At 45.4% G+C, this 15,059-nt stretch overlaps 1 protein-coding gene across 7 annotated transcripts; it reads right to left on the bottom strand.

The window, feature by feature from the left end:
* Positions 1-3,656: 3,656 nt before the first annotated feature.
* On the bottom strand, positions 3,657-11,158 carry ENSA (endosulfine alpha). 7 transcript variants are annotated; one of them, XM_011973599.1, is made up of 4 exons: positions 10,948-11,158; positions 8,990-9,115; positions 7,162-7,328; positions 3,657-4,389 (listed from the first exon to the last, which is right to left on the bottom strand). In XM_011973599.1, exons 1-4 carry the CDS (start codon positions 11,002-11,004, stop codon positions 4,374-4,376), a joined length of 366 nt encoding a protein of 121 aa, XP_011828989.1. In that variant the 5' UTR covers positions 11,005-11,158; the 3' UTR covers positions 3,657-4,373. The 7 variants fall into 7 exon arrangements, with proteins under 7 accessions (XP_011828989.1, XP_011828994.1, XP_011828988.1 ...); XM_011973604.1 differs by having other exon boundaries at positions 7,232-7,328; positions 10,948-11,144; XM_011973598.1 differs by having other exon boundaries at positions 10,595-11,123.
* Between the last annotated feature and the right edge of the window lie 3,901 nt (positions 11,159-15,059).

Genomic DNA, 15,059 nt, shown 5'->3' with positions numbered 1-15,059 from the left:
AGGTTGAGGCAGGCAGATCACCTGAGGTCAGGAGTTCGAGACCAGCCTGGCCAACATGGAGAAACACAGTCTTTACTAAAAGTACAAAAATGAGCCAGGTGCGGTGGCAGTTGCCTGTAGTCCCAGCTACTCAGAAGGCTGAGGCAGGAGAATAGCTTGAACCCAGGAGGCGGAGGTTACAGTGAGTCGAGATCTCACTACTGCACTCCAGCCTGGTCAACAAGAGTGAGACTCTATCTCAAAAAGAGAAAAAAAAAAATCAGGCCAGGAGCAGTGGCTCAAGCCTGCAATCCCAGCACTTTGGGAGGCCGAGGTGGGTGGATCACTTGAGGTCAGGCGTTCAAGACTGGCCTGGCCAACATGGTGAAACACCATCTCTACCAAAAATACAAAAATTACCAGGGCATGGTGGCACATGCCTTAATCCCAGCTACTCAGTAGGCTGAGGCAGAATCACTTGAACCCAGAGGTGGAGGTTCCAGTGAGCCAAGATCACACCACTGCACTCCAGCCTGGATGATCAAGTGAGACTGTTGCAAAAAAAAAAAAAAGCAACTATTATTAATTACTCATCCCTATTCCTCTGTATAGCTAGACCACCACTGCTGCAAGTATAACACTGTAATATGATTTCTTCATGTGTAGTTCCACCATTACAATGTAATCTCCTTGAAAGAGGCAGCCACATATCATTTACCTTGTATTTTGGCACAATGCTGGGCATATTGTGGGCACTTATTAAGTAACTGGACTGTTTAAATACTACCCACCTTTCAAGGCCCAGTTAAATTTCCATTTCCACCACTTATATTTACCTTATGAGTCCAGTCGGATTTTCTCTTCTCAGAATTCTACTACCTGACTAACCGTATGCTATCTTGCATTATATGTAGAAGTGTCTCAATTAGATTACATGTTCCTCTAGAGCAGAAATGACCTCTTACACTGTTTATCTGGCCAAAACCAGCTTATTTTTCCAACTGCAAAGCGAGAATTCAACAGTCACTTGGGACTTAAAATATTGCAGCCCAAGCATGGGAGGTCCCACCTTATCTTTACTAGTAAGTCATCTGTCTTTAAAAAAATTCAGCTAACAGCTTATCTCCTGACTCTCCTTCCCTTAGCTTAGCTATTGGAACTCTCTTAGAACTATAAATCTGCCTACATTTGTGTGCTATTGCCACATCTCAAGTTCCCCAGGGTGGAACAGTTCTTTCTTTTTAATCTCCCTCAAGACCCAGTACAGGGCATTATACAGACGAGGGCTGCTTGTGTGGGTGCTGTTGGCTCACTGTGGATATATCCTCAATGGCAACTCTCCAAGTTATTTTTCTTTTGCCTGTCTTTAATATGCCTAGCCCACACCAGCTTAAAATAAAAGCTGTTGGACAGTAATGGTGACTTCATCCCGCCACCCTGCATATTAGATGGCTCAGCTGAGAGGCTTGTCAGCACAATCATGTCGGAGGAGTGGACGAACCTTTGATTCAACTCTTTGGGATAAATACATCTAGCTAAAATAATGAGCAGGAATAACTATTTAGAAGCATTGCAGAATCAGTTTGCTTTGTTTGCTTAGCCCTATCGTATGGGAGTGAAGGACATGGATTGGCAAGTTTTAAAATGAAATACATCCTGCCAAGTGTGCAGTGGTGAAGAACTAAAAGGAAAAAAAAAAAAAAGGCTAAGGAGTAACACAAAATATAGATAGCCCCAAACATTTTTGGCACCTCAGGCTTCTTTTGAGATGGAGTCTCGCTCTGTCACCCAGGCCGGAGTGCAGGGGCGCAATCTCGGCTCACTGCAAGCTCCATCTCCTGGGTTCACACCATTCTCCTGCCTCAGCCTCCTGAGCAGCTGGGACTACAGGCGCCTGCCACCATGCCCAGCTAATTTTTTGTATTTTTAGTAGAGACGGGGTTTCACCATGTTAACCAGGATGGTCTCGATCTCCTGACCTCCTGATCCACCCGCCTCGGCCTCCCAAAGTGCTGGGATTACAGGTGTGAGTCACCGTGCCTGGCCACACCCCAGGCTTCTTAAGGCCACAAATTAAAATTGAGGACCAGGGAAGCCAGGAATAGTGGGAAGAAATAATATAAAAGCCTAAGATACTAACTCAAGCTCTTCAGCTAACCAGCTTTTCTACCTTACAAGTAACTTATCTCCACATTTTAACTTCCTCACTTGTATTAAAATGAAATTGCACCAACTGCTGGGTGTAGTGGCTCACACCTGTAATCCCTGCACTTTGGGAGGCTGAGATGGAAGGACTGCTTGAGGCCAGGAGTTCAGGAGCAGCCTATACAACAAAACGAGATCCTGTCTACAAAAGAAAGGAAAAAAAATATATTCTCAGCCAGGCGCAGTGGCTTATGCCTGTAACCCCAGCATTTTGGGAGGCCAAGATGGGAGGAGTACTTAAGCCTGTGTTCTGAGACTCACCTGGGAAACATGGTGAATCCTCGTCACTACAAAAAATAATTAGCCAGGTGTGGTGGCGTGTGCTTGTAGTCCCAGCTACTTGGGAGGCTGAGATGGGAAGATTACTTGAGCTCAGGAGGTTGAGGCTACAGTGAGTGTTTGCACCCTGCACTCCATTCTGGGCGACTGAGCAAGACACTGCCAAAAAAAAAAAAAAAGAAAAGAGAAAGAAATAGCCTTACAAACCTCACCTCATTCCCCAGCTGGCAAACACAAACCAGGGATGATATACTCAGGAGGAAATCATGGGATGGCTCACTAACCCCACCACAATAAACACCATTAACTTGTGTCTCTAGTTTGAGTTTGTACTTGTTTTATTTTATTCATTTATTTTTTTTAGATGGAGTCTCGCTCTGTCGCCCAGGCTGGCGTGCAGTGGCGTGATCTCGGCTCACTGCAACCTCTGCCTCCTGGGTTCAAGCGATTCTCCTGCCTCAGCCTCCCAAGTAAGTGGGATTATAGGCATGCGCCACCACGGCCAGCTAATTTCTGTATTTTTAGTAGAGACTGGGTTTCACCATGTTGGCTAGGCTGGTCTCAAACTCCTGACTTCAAGTGATCCACCCACCTTGGCCTCCCAAAGTGCTGGGATTACAGGCGTGAGCCACCGTACCTGCCGGAGTTTGTTTCTCCTTTGGTAACCTTTCTTTTGTACATTACATTCACAGGCAGCTTTTAACTTCTTTCAGTAGCAGGTTTCCAGCAATGCAGATTGGGACATCATGAGGAAAGAAATCACTCTGCCTCCTGCTGGCCACCAGCAGAAAGACTTGAGTTTCTTTTGGCTTATTACAAAGAAATAACGTATTTCTTTTGGTTTGTCACATTTCTCCCTCACAGACATGGGAACTTGAAAAGGAATGGAAGACAAAGGCAAAAAGGAGAATGGGCCTCCTTTTTTGCTAAGCCTGGACTAGGCTTAGGTGTCAAGAAACCGTTTAGATCAAATACCTTAAATGCCTCATCTTGTGAGCCACAAACTGAGGTTGATGCATCTTCTACATTAGCTACAGAAACAAAGGGATGGACAAGGTTTATGCCAACATTCCTGCTCCCTTTCCCTAAGCGATGGTATTGGGGAACTCAGCCGCATCTCACATTAACAATGTCTTCAGTATTGTTTTCCTCCCCCTCCCAAACCCCAATAAAACACACCAACTGCTTCAGAGTATTTCTGAGTTGGGTTTTTTCATGGGTTTTTGTTTTGTTTATTTCAAATACTGAGAAAGTCCTTTGGGCTCTGTGGGGTTCCCCATGCTCACGACTCCTTTCTCCCACACTCACTGCTCTTCTCCCCACAGCAAATCTATTTCAAGGACATTACTTTTTAAAATAATTAACGTTGAGTTCTCAACTAGCTCTGCAGAACCAGAGCAGCTGTTTGAATCTGTCTGTGCGGATGGAGTTTCTTTTATCTGACACCAGGTCTCCAACCACACTGAAACAAGGCATTTATCTACAGAGCTCAACTAGAACCCCTTTTCATTAGTCTACTCCACTTCCTTCCCCTCACATCTATCCCACACCAGCCACGTGGTTAAAAAGGATAGTCAGGAATGTTTTTACCAACTCCAAGCCCTAATTCATATTCCTCCATATCTCCCACCCCACCCTCTCAACCCCACCCCCACCCCCAGAATTTCACTGAGATTTCTCCCAACTGTTATTTGGAAAAAAGGTAAAACAAAAAAGGTTCAAGGTCTTGGTGCTCAGCCCAAGGGGCTCCATGTGCTGGGACACCAACGGGCAAGGGCTTCTGCCTCTCCAGCCCGCACCCGAGCCACCTCCTGACCCCTGGCTGCAAAAGCAGGAAGGGGCAGGAGCCAGCACAGGACCCGGGTGCGGGGAGGGCAGCGTCTCAGGATCTGGCGGAGCCCCGGGCAGCATCATTCAACTTGGCCACTGCGGACGAACACAGAAGAAAAAAAAAAAAACACGTCAAGTAATAGGGGAAAAAAACCCTGAACTCCATCCCAGTCTCTACCCATGATTCCTCCACATTTAACAACCATTAGGCAACCTGGCATATGTCTGAATCCTATCCATAAGGGAGTTGCAAAAAATCAAAAAAGAGAATTTCAGTCTTTTCCTATCCACGAAACAACATTATCTGCCTTTCTGGGATATCCATGGATAACAAACAGAAAAACAATTCTTTAGATAAGATGAAAATAACTGGAGGTTTCCAGGTGGGTAAGCTGCCTGACTCAGAGCAGGCTCAGTTTCAGAGGCATGGCCACAGCTACTTGCAAAGACTGAAGTAGCACAGTGATGACATGGTGACTGTGTGGAGGCCAGAACCAGACCACACACATGCTGTTCCGAGTGGATTTAATAATCTAAGTTTAATCAAAGCAATTTGCATTTGGATTTTGGAATGACCCCTCCTTGCTAAGGAAGCTAGGTACTTCATGCTGTGGAAACTGGCAAATACAGAATGTAGCTTGTTTGTTTTCTTAGCCTTGAAGATGACCAGGTAGAGAGACAGAGTGAGACCAACAGTTTTTCTAATTTCCCTGCTCCTCCTATTCCTTCCTAAAAAGCAGACTCATTGTGACCAGTAGTCTTGAGGACTCAAGCTGAATGATAGAGAAGGCAGCTCAAACAGAAAAGAAAAAAAGTACAGAATTCGAGAAGATCGGAGATGAAGAAAACGTACAAAATTATATATATATTTATATATATAATAACATGACATATCTATGTACAACATGGCTGGGACAGTTGAAGAAACTATACAATGGTGTTCAGCATTTTCCCCTTCCCACATGGACTTTAAGGATGACAGCATGAGGAAATGGAGCAAGAAACACAAAAATTATATACAATTACAAGTGACAGTCAAGGAGTTTGGGGACCAGGGAGTCCAGGGATCCTGCTCTCTCCATTCCTTCCTCACCAACTTTTTCCTATCCAATCTGAATGACAGCCTGAACACTGGCCAGTCAGAAGAAAAGTATATACACACCTCATCCCCCCACATGCACATCAGCAAGTCTGTCAGTCATTCTCATTGGGCCAAATGTTTGGCATATCAGAATTTGTGATGCGAGAGGGAGGGCAAGAGGATTACAGAATCTTGCTCTCTTGAACATTCGTTCTCACCCTGGCCCTCTCTGTCATAACTAGCAAGTTGCGTTCAATAAGATTCTAGCCAAGCTGGTGATAACTAGATTGAAGATGCGGGTCACCTGCAACCCCTTTCCTCCACCTATTCACGAATGAGCAAGGCTACCTCTCCTCATCATACAAGAGCTGGGTTGCTGAGTTCTGGGAATGCAGAGATTTCTCAGTCTTCCTCCTCTCCCTCCCTAACCACTTTCCCTAGCTTCCTCCAAGGTGAATCATCTTCTAAGAACCTGCTCCTCCAGCCCTGCAGGAGTACTCAGCCCCAGGGGCTAGCTCAGTTTACCCTTCTTCCTCTTTCCCTAACAATATATCTGGCATCAGATTGCATCTGAAACATGGTCAACATATGTGCATGACTGGGCATGTTTCTCAGGCCTGCAGCTCTGCTGCCAGAGAAGCTTTTTAGCAGCTAAGGCCCAGAGGTAGGCTGGGAAAGTGGGCTGGGTCAGAGGCAAGAAGCGTCCATGGCTAGCTTATTTTTTTTTTTTTTTGACCCTCAAGACTGTGATATCTATAAAGTTGTCTTGCCTGAATTTATAATCCCCAAACCTCAATTTACTGTGTCCTCATGTATCCCTCAAATGGTTCCCCTCTGTAGTACTTTCCCAATATTACAGAGCAGAGACTCACCACCCACAAGCCTTCCTCACCTTTCGTTTTACAATGAACAGTACGGAGTTTTTCTGCTGGCAGTTATGACTTCAGAATCAGAATCAATCTTACATACATTTAACTCTATTTTACAGGTGAGGAAATAGAAATCCAGAGAGGATAAATGACTTAACCAAGATTATACATCAGCTCTGCTGGGACTGAGTAGAGCGAGAACTCAGATAGCTTGACTCCTAAACCAGTGCTCTTCCCACTATCCCATGATACTTTCAAAAGCAACATGCTGGAAAAGAGAGAGAAGGTGCCCATTTTCTGTGAATAATGTTCACCAATCTTTATATTATTTGAGAGCCAGAGCAAACTGTAAGAGATACTAAGTAATGGAGGCTAAGGGGGCACTGTAGTTTTAGGCAAGCAAGTCAATTTTTCTTTTTAAGGATTCTCTAAACCTGCCATAATGGAAACATGAAGCAATAGCAGCCTAAGGGACAGAACACTTAGAAGCACAGAAAACATGTCTCATTCAATCTACCTTTCCCAACTATGTTAGGTTAGCCTTGGGATGTTAAACCTGCCAAATTATTCCCAAGGCTCAGTCTAATCAATTTTGGGACATTCTCTCCCAAAAGGAGAAATCACATCTCTCCAGTTTCTCACACAAAAAAACATTTGCAGCATTATCCAATCCTAGCCTTTCCTATTTCTGGGCCCTACCTGGACTACAGAGAGTGTGTGGAAGTCTCAATCTAACCAAAGAAATCAACTTAGAGCCCCTTTTCAACCTACATTACCTTCTCAGCAGCCCCCAGCAAAATCACAGTCATTTCTGGCTAGCAAGCTGAGAAGATCTGACTAGGTGCCCATTTCATCCCTGCCTATAATATATAAAAGTCCAGTGGTTGAGGAAGGGGAGGAGAGGGGGGCTCAGGTTACCCCGCAAGCTTGCTGGTGACGAGCGAGGACTTTCTCTGGGGCAGATCCTGTGGGGTGGGGATGTGGTCACCAGTCACCAGGTTCTTGTCTGGTCCTGCACTTGGCAGCTGCTTATTCTTCATCTTGGCTTTGGCCATGTTGTAGTCTCCTGAGTCAAAGTACTTTTGCTAAGAGATAAGAGGGAGGTTTAGGTGAGTGAGGCACTCTGGCCTTCCTCAAAAACAAGGAGACTCACATCTCACATCCATTATAAACCCTCATGCACACTCAGATCTTTCAAGAAGTCTTCTTTGATTAACCTCATGCATACACAGTTTAACATTAATTACATGTACTTATGTCTTCTCCCCAGTGTGTTCTGACTTTTTCAGGTACGTAAGCAGTTTTCCAGCTAGAGTAAATAGTTTTGGAGTCAAGGGAAAGCCCCTACCATCCTTTGTACCCCACTCAGTATAGGATGGCTCAACCAAAATCACTTATTCATAAAGGGTAACTGAGGACCTTACTGGGTACAGGGCAATAACCTGGCACTGGAGAAACAGAAATGAGTAAGATATAGAGAAGGATAAATATGGGGCTATCCTAGCCACCAGGAGATCAACTACAAGCCAACAACCTCAAAATGATTATTCTCCCAGACCAGGAATAGAAACTGGGCCTGTTCACGAGGATAATGTATTTTCCTTCTGACTCTCACAGCTCCCACACATGTTCCATGACTGTGACAGCCTGCCCACGCCTGCCTTGCCTCTAGCAAGGTAAATGCAAATCAGCATCACATTATCATCTGTGACTAAGACTCAATAACTGGGATCCTCCACAGGGATGTTTCACCCTCTATTTTATCTACACAGAGAAGCACACTTCAATTTGATGATTTATAATCTTATAGTCATTGCAGAAGAGAGTAAAGGAAATAATTTTTTTTTTTTTGAGACGGCGTCTCGCTCTCAAAAGATGGAGTCCCAGGCTGGAGTGCAGTGGCGCGATCTCACCTCATTGCAAGCTCCGCTTCTCCAGTTCACACCATTCTCCTGCCTCAGCCTCCAAAGTAGCTGGGACTACAGGTGCCTACCACCACACCCGGCTAATGTTTTGTATTATTAGTAGAGATGGGGTTTCACCATGGTTTAGATCTCCTGACCTCGTGATCCGTCCGCCTCGGCCTCCCAAAGTGCTGGGATTACAGGTGTGAGCCACCGCACCCAAATTTTTTTTTTTTTAAAAGATAATATAATCCCTCAGTCAGCTTTAGGTACCTTTGGGAACTAAAAATCTGATCAGGAGCTACATGACTATGAAAGTAGACTCTCTCTTGGTGAGGAGGACCACTCTGAACAGGAAAAATACGTTTGTTGCAGGAATATAATTAATGGCTGGTGCTCACTTCAAGGGTATGAAGAAACTGATTCACTTCAAGTTGAGGATTTATTTCTGTAGGAGAGATGGTTTGATCTTCTTCTGAAATGATGCATCCCAAAATTTATCTCTAATGCTTAAAAAGTACACAATCCTAAAACCTCCAACATTCAAACAGGCAAATGCCTGGGGGCAGTCTGCATTTCAGTTTCTAACATCTTTCCCTCATTCCCCCACATACCCAAGTGCTCCAATTTAGGCCTTAATTTCCTACACAAAAAGCAGGAGGGAACTGATACCACATTAGGGATTTACATTAATTTGACTTGCTCTTTTCAAATTTCAAATTCCTCTCTACTTCTGTTCAACAACAAAACCTCCAGAAAGGATCCAGTAGAACCTCTACAGACTTCATTCCAAGAACCCGCTTTGGCTCCAAAGAAAGAGGGTAAGAGATTATGCCCCATACCCCTTTCTGGAGTCTCTTCATGAGGAAGTCGGAGCCTCCAGGCTTTTGTCCTAGGCTTGGGTATTTGGCCTTTAGCTTTGCCTCTTCAGCTCTCTCAGGGAGAATACCTTCTTTCTCCTGTGTGTCCTGGAGAAAACAAATGAGCCAAATAAAATTAAAGACTGAGAAACAACTGCTTCTCACATTTGATAACAACTATACTCTCAACTTCTCCTGGAGATCCACCCACTTGTAAATATGCTATCTCCACTCTGCTGTTAAAGCCAGACCTTTGTTAAAATCCTTAAAGCTCAAGATGACTACTGTGAGAAGAAAAAGACAAGCTGCTTCTCACACTCCACCCAAGGAACCACCCAGGGACCTATGTGTATTGGGCTAAAGGTGATACTAAACACAATACTTTAATCACAGAATGGGCCATATCACTCAGCACAAATGCTAAGACAGACAAAGAGAAAAAAGAGCTAGCAGGGCTTCTGGTGATACAGGATGAGTAGGGGGGTTCCCTAGGCTATCCTACATGTCACATGAGAAATTAAAAAAAAAAATGGTTTGGGGCTGGACGCAGTGACTCATGCCTGTAATCCCAGCACTTTGGGAGGCTGAGGCGGGTGCATTGCTTGAGCTCATGAGTTTGCGACCCACATGCGCTATATGTTGAAACCCCGTCTCTACAACAAGAAGAAACAGTTTGCTAAATGTTCCCTCCTTATTCATTTTTTTCTTTTCTTTCTTTTTAAAAATTGCTACACAACAAGGCAATTCCTTCCTTATTCAGGGTCTAAGCCACCTGTTAGGTCTCCCTGTGGAGGAGGCTAGCTATGTGGCCTTCTTCAAAGATCTCCACCTGAGTAATGGCACAGCCTTGCTTCAACATTTCCACAAATATTATGGTAGCAAGCTGATAAACAGAGAGGAAAATGATACTGTTTTTAACCTCAGGAAAATAAAGATACAGTAGGCTCACTAGTATTTACCCACCAGCTTTCATTAAAAAAAATCAATACCTACCCTGGTGGTGCAGGGGCTCTCACTACTGTAGTCAATCTCTTTTTGTTTCTTGTGGTCCCTGCTGCCCTTTAGTGACTTTCTGAAAAGATCTGAAGTCAACGTATGGCTCTTTTTAGTGGGATTATATTCCTTTCTCTTGAAAATCACGCATAGATATAACACCAAGTGTATTTAATGAGTGCCTGAACCCAGTGCTAAATTTTAAAAGTCAAATACAAACTCCAATAAGGGGTTTATTTGGCGAGTTTCCATCATGGAATCGCGGGTGCACTAAGTCCCTGCCTTGGAAGTCTAGGGGAAGAGAGTGGTGTCTTTCTCACGACCCTGTCGGCGTCTTTTCCAAGTTTAATCACCATGATTCTGTTTGGAACTCTAGTCCTCTTCGATCTTGTTGGGTCCTCATTGAAGGTGAGCAATAGACCATCCTTAGCTACTAAAATAGGTCTCTTGAGAAAGCTGCCGCCTTAAACTAGCCATAATAATAATTACACTTCTCCCCTCCCCCAATACTCGTCCTTTTTAAACGTCTTTACCTCGACCCCTATCTTTGCGGATTGAGGCTGCGGGCCCCAGCCCGGATGCTGGGTCATTTACCTCTACTAACCCATAACACACATCACACCCAGGACCACCAGCTAGACCCCTTCCATTCACCTTCTTTCCAAACACCCGCCCCGCGTCCATGCTCGGCCAATTATAGCACAGCGTCCAAGGGTTGAGCAGTAGGCCTATTGGCCAATCAGGAAGAGTACACTACTGAGTGACAAAGCACCCAACAAACCAGCGCCAAAGCAGCAGGTCGTGTTGAAGCTCACCCTGCGTGACGCAAAAAGTGGCCAACCCCTGCGGAGCCTGAGACCATGGCGACCAATCCGCACTGGTGGGAGACCGTCTCCCACCCCATCACGGTCTCCCCAGCTCGCCCGCCCGCACCCCCTCCACTTCACCTGCTTCTCCTCGCCGGTCTCCTCCGCAGGGTTCTCTTCTTCTTGTTTCTGGGACATGGCGGGACCGGGACTGTGGAGTGTAGGGGGCCCGGGAAGGCAACCGGAGAAGGGAAGGGGGAGGGGAAACGGGGATAACCTGCGCTGCTGCTTCGGCTCCTGTCACTAGTGTTGCTCAGCCAAAATGGCGGCCCTTGCCCATGACGTTACGACCGCCCCTTCCTATGAGAGCCAGTGGGAGTGAGGTAGATGGGGCAATGACGTAACGATCTACCAATAGTCGCCGTCTAAAGGTGGGCTCTATAGAGGCGACCGGCAAGCTGGAACACCAACCTGGAAAGAGAGTGAGACACAAGGACCAATTGGAAGCCTGTGGGGGATATCGGGGGTGGGGCTGCTGGCTGTGGTATTTTTGCCCCTTTGGTGGGCTCCGGCTTCCTTCACTCCAGCGCCCCGCGCCCGAGAGGCTTAGCGGGGCGTCAAACTAGAGAGCGAAAGGATGGAACCCTTTATTCATATCAGGTGGAGAGGATTAAACTTTGCGCAGTGTTAGCAGAAAATGATCGAGCTCCAGAAAATGATTTGGAGGTCAGATTCGATTTTAAAATAGTACTAACAGGCCGGGCGCGGTGCCTCACGCCTGTAATCCTAGCACTTTGGGAGGCCGAGGTGGGCGGATCACCTGAGGTCAGGAGTTCGAGACCAGCCTAGCCAACATGGCGAAACCCCCTCTCTACTAAAAATACAAAAATTAGCTGGGCGTGGTGGTGGGCGTTTGTAATCCCAATTACTTGGGAGGCTGAGGCAGGAGAATCACTTGAACCCTGCAGGCGGAGGTTGCGGTGAGCCGAAATCGCGCCATTGCACTCCAGCCTGGGCGACAGAACAAGACCTTGTAGCGAAAAATAAAAATAAAATAAAACGGTACCAATGGTATTATGATATGTCACTTGGCCTGTGGAAGAGGGAGACTGAGTCTCAACCCGAGTTCTCTTGGAAAACACTAATGGCTTACGTTCTGTATTTTAACTCTTATGTGAAGTTTTTATATTCCATCAGGGTGATCCCTTGGGGACTAAGATCCTTGAAACAAGGAGGACAGTGTAAATATGTGATAAACATTTAGTAAATATGGTTAATACTAGTTAACCTATCCAGAATCACAGTTTAACATTTCTTGGGCGTCTGTCTGTATGTGGATGGTACTGTGTTAGTTGGAGGGGGCGGGGTACATATATAGTAAGGCAGTCTCTGCCCTTAGAAAGCTTACAGGCCTGGCTGGGCACAGTGACTCACACCTGTAATCCCAGCAGTCTGGGAGGCCTAGGCGGGTGAATCACGAGGTCAGGAGTTCGAAACCAGCCTGGCCAACATGGTGAAACCCTGTCTCTACTAAAAATACAAAACAAGGCTGGGCGCGGTGGCTCACACCTGTAATCCCAGCACTTTGGGAGGCCAAGGAGGGTGGATCACGAGATCAGGAGATAGAGACCATCCTGGTCAACATGGAGAAACCCCGTCTCTACTAAAAATACAAAAATTAGCCAGGTGTGGTGGCGTGCGCCTGTAGTCCCAGCTACTCAGGAGCCTGAGGCAGGAGAATCGATTTTACCTGGGAGGCGGAGGTTGCAGTGAACTGAGATGGCGCCACTGCACTCCAGTCTGGGCGACAGAGTGAGACTCCGTCTCAAAAAAAAAAAAAAAACAAAAAGGAATGGCAGATAAGAATTGCTATTTATGGAGATATTAATTTGGTGGTAATGAATAAAAAGACTCAGAATTCTAAGCAGAAAACTACTAGAGATGAGCACTCTAGCCGAGTCCTCTGCAAACGTTAGGTGGGAGATAATTAGGATTTAACCTAGAAACGTGGTAGTTAAGAATAGAAAATAGTGAACCTAATCAAGAGAGTGTGTGACAATGGAATCCACTAGACTAGCAGCTGACTGAATAGAGAATGAGAAGACTGTGTGCCTCAAGGTGATTATTTATAGAAACAAATTCAAGAAGAGGAGTCAATTTGGGAATGGAACTGAAAAGCAGAGAAAATGAGGCATTCAGTTTTGAAAACATGGACCTTTTTTTTTTTGAGACGGAGTCTTGCTCTGTCACCCAGGCTGTAGTGCAGTGGCCCGATATCGGTTCCCTACAACCTCCACCTCCCGGGTTAAAGTGATTCTCCTGCCTCAGCCTCCTGACTACAGGTGCATGCCACCACGCCTGGCTAATTTTTGTATTTTTAGTAGAGACAGAGTTTCGCCATGTTGGCCAGGCTAGTCTCAAACTCCTGACCTCAGGTGACCTGCCTGCCTCGGCCTCCCAAAGTGCTGGGATTACAGGTGTGAGCCACCGTGCCTGGCCTGTAAACATGGACTTTATTAAAAGCGAATGAACCATTTGGTGGAGACATCCAGGCAATGAAGACTTAGGATAAATGACCTCTAAGAGCTCCATATCTGAAATTTTAGGGTTCTAGGAAATGTAGGTGTGGGCGTTTGGGAGAAAAGTAGAGGCTAAAGATGTACAAATGTTGGACTTTTTCACATAAATGTAAGTAAAGTTGTGGAAGTTGATGGGCTTACAAAGGAGAACGTAGGAAAAAAAGAGGTTCCAGTCAGGTGCGGTGGCTTACACCTGTAATCCGGACACTTTGGAAGGTCAAGGTGAGAGGATCGCCTGAAGCCAGGAGTTTGAGGTTACAGTGAGCTGTGATCATGCCATTGCACTCCAGCCTAGGTAACAGAGTGAACCCCTGTTTCTTAAAAAAAGAAAAAAATCTCAAGACAGAAATGTGGGGAAAAGTTAGCAAAAGACATAGAGACAAATGATCAGAGTGGTAGGGAGAGAATTAGAAAAGAGCCATGGAAAGCAAATGAAGAAAGGGAGGGCAGGTTGTCAGTGTTAAATGTGATACAGAAATTAAAGATGGAGGTGACAGAGGTCAATCGCAAGACGGTAAGGAGTGAGGAGGTGGTAGCAATATTGAACAGTGGTAGCAATATTTAACAGTAAAGCAAGGAAAGGGCAGAGCTGTAGCAGCAGATTTTCTTTTGGGGAATAGGCAAGACTCAAGCATGTTTTTAGAAAAGGCGAATGAGGCCGGATGCGGTGGCTCACACCTGTAACCCCAGCACTTTGAGAGGCTGAGGCGGGCATATCATGAGATCAGGAGTTCGAGACCAGCCTGACCAACATGGAGAAATCCCGTCTCTACTAAAAATACAAAAATTAGCTGGGGTGGTGGCACACACCTGTAATCCCAGCTACTTAGGATGCTGAGGCAGGAGAATCATTTGAACCCAGGGGGCGGAGGTTGCAGTGAGCTGAGATCACACCATTGCACTCTATCTAGCCTGGGAGACAGAGTGAGACTCCGTCTCAAAAATAAATAAATAAAATAAAATAAAAAGAAAAGGGGAATGAGCTCATTGAGAGAGAAAAACTAAAAATGTAATTATTTACTTTCAGAGGCAATAATGGCTGGGTGCAGTGGCTCATTCCTATAATCCCAGCACTTTGGGAGGCTGAGGCAGGTGGATCACTTGAGGCCTGTAGTTCAAGACCAGCCTGGCCAACATGGTGTAACCCTGTCTCTACTAAAAATACAAAAATTAGCCAGATATGGTGGTGGGCGCCTGTAATCCCACCTACTAGGGAGGCTGAGGCAGAAGAATCGCTTGAACCTGGGAGGCAGAGGTTGCAGTGAGCCAAGATGGGGCCACTGCACTTCAGCCCAGGAAACAGAGCGAGACCCTGTCTCCAAATAAATATAAACAAATAAATAAAGAGGCAATACTGAAAGAATTAAAGTCTCAGAGAAAGTTAGTAGGTCAAGAGGGAGAGAGACAGGTTGACTTTGGCAACTATAAAGGAAGAGTGGGAGATTAAATGTATAGAGATTTCGAGTGGCTAAACATTTAGGAAAGTCACATTGAATGGACTTGTTTTTCTGAGTATGGTCAGTCTTTTGAAAATAAAAAGGATGGGGGTGAGATAGAGGATCTAGGAAAAAATGGAGGTTGGAAATAGTTCTATAGAAAATGGCAATGATTCCAAATAGCAAGAAAGAGCTAAGATTAAATAGTAGATTAGAATTTATAGTAGTCCCAATCAGC

The sequence above is a fragment of the Mandrillus leucophaeus genome, unplaced genomic scaffold (assembly GCF_000951045.1).
Source record: "Mandrillus leucophaeus isolate KB7577 unplaced genomic scaffold, Mleu.le_1.0 Scaffold139, whole genome shotgun sequence".
NCBI classification, from domain to species: Eukaryota; Metazoa; Chordata; class Mammalia; order Primates; family Cercopithecidae; genus Mandrillus; species Mandrillus leucophaeus.
Note: the sequence above shows the minus strand (reverse complement) of the source record. Positions and strands in the feature narration are given on the sequence as shown.

Bases quoted from the DNA above. Each gene is read 5' to 3' on its own strand.
- ENSA (XM_011973597.1), bottom strand. From the start codon at position 11,004: ATGTCCCAGAAACAAGAAGAAGAGAACCCTGCGGAGGAGACCGGCGAG. The intron at 9,116-10,947 runs GTGAAGTGGAGG...TGTTTTCTCCAG, and splicing joins AGACCGGCGAGGAGAAGCAG to GACACACAGGAGAAAGAAGG. The intron at 7,329-8,920 runs GTTCTACTGGAT...CTTATCTCTTAG, and splicing joins TTGGAATGAAGTCTGTAGAG to CAAAAGTACTTTGACTCAGG.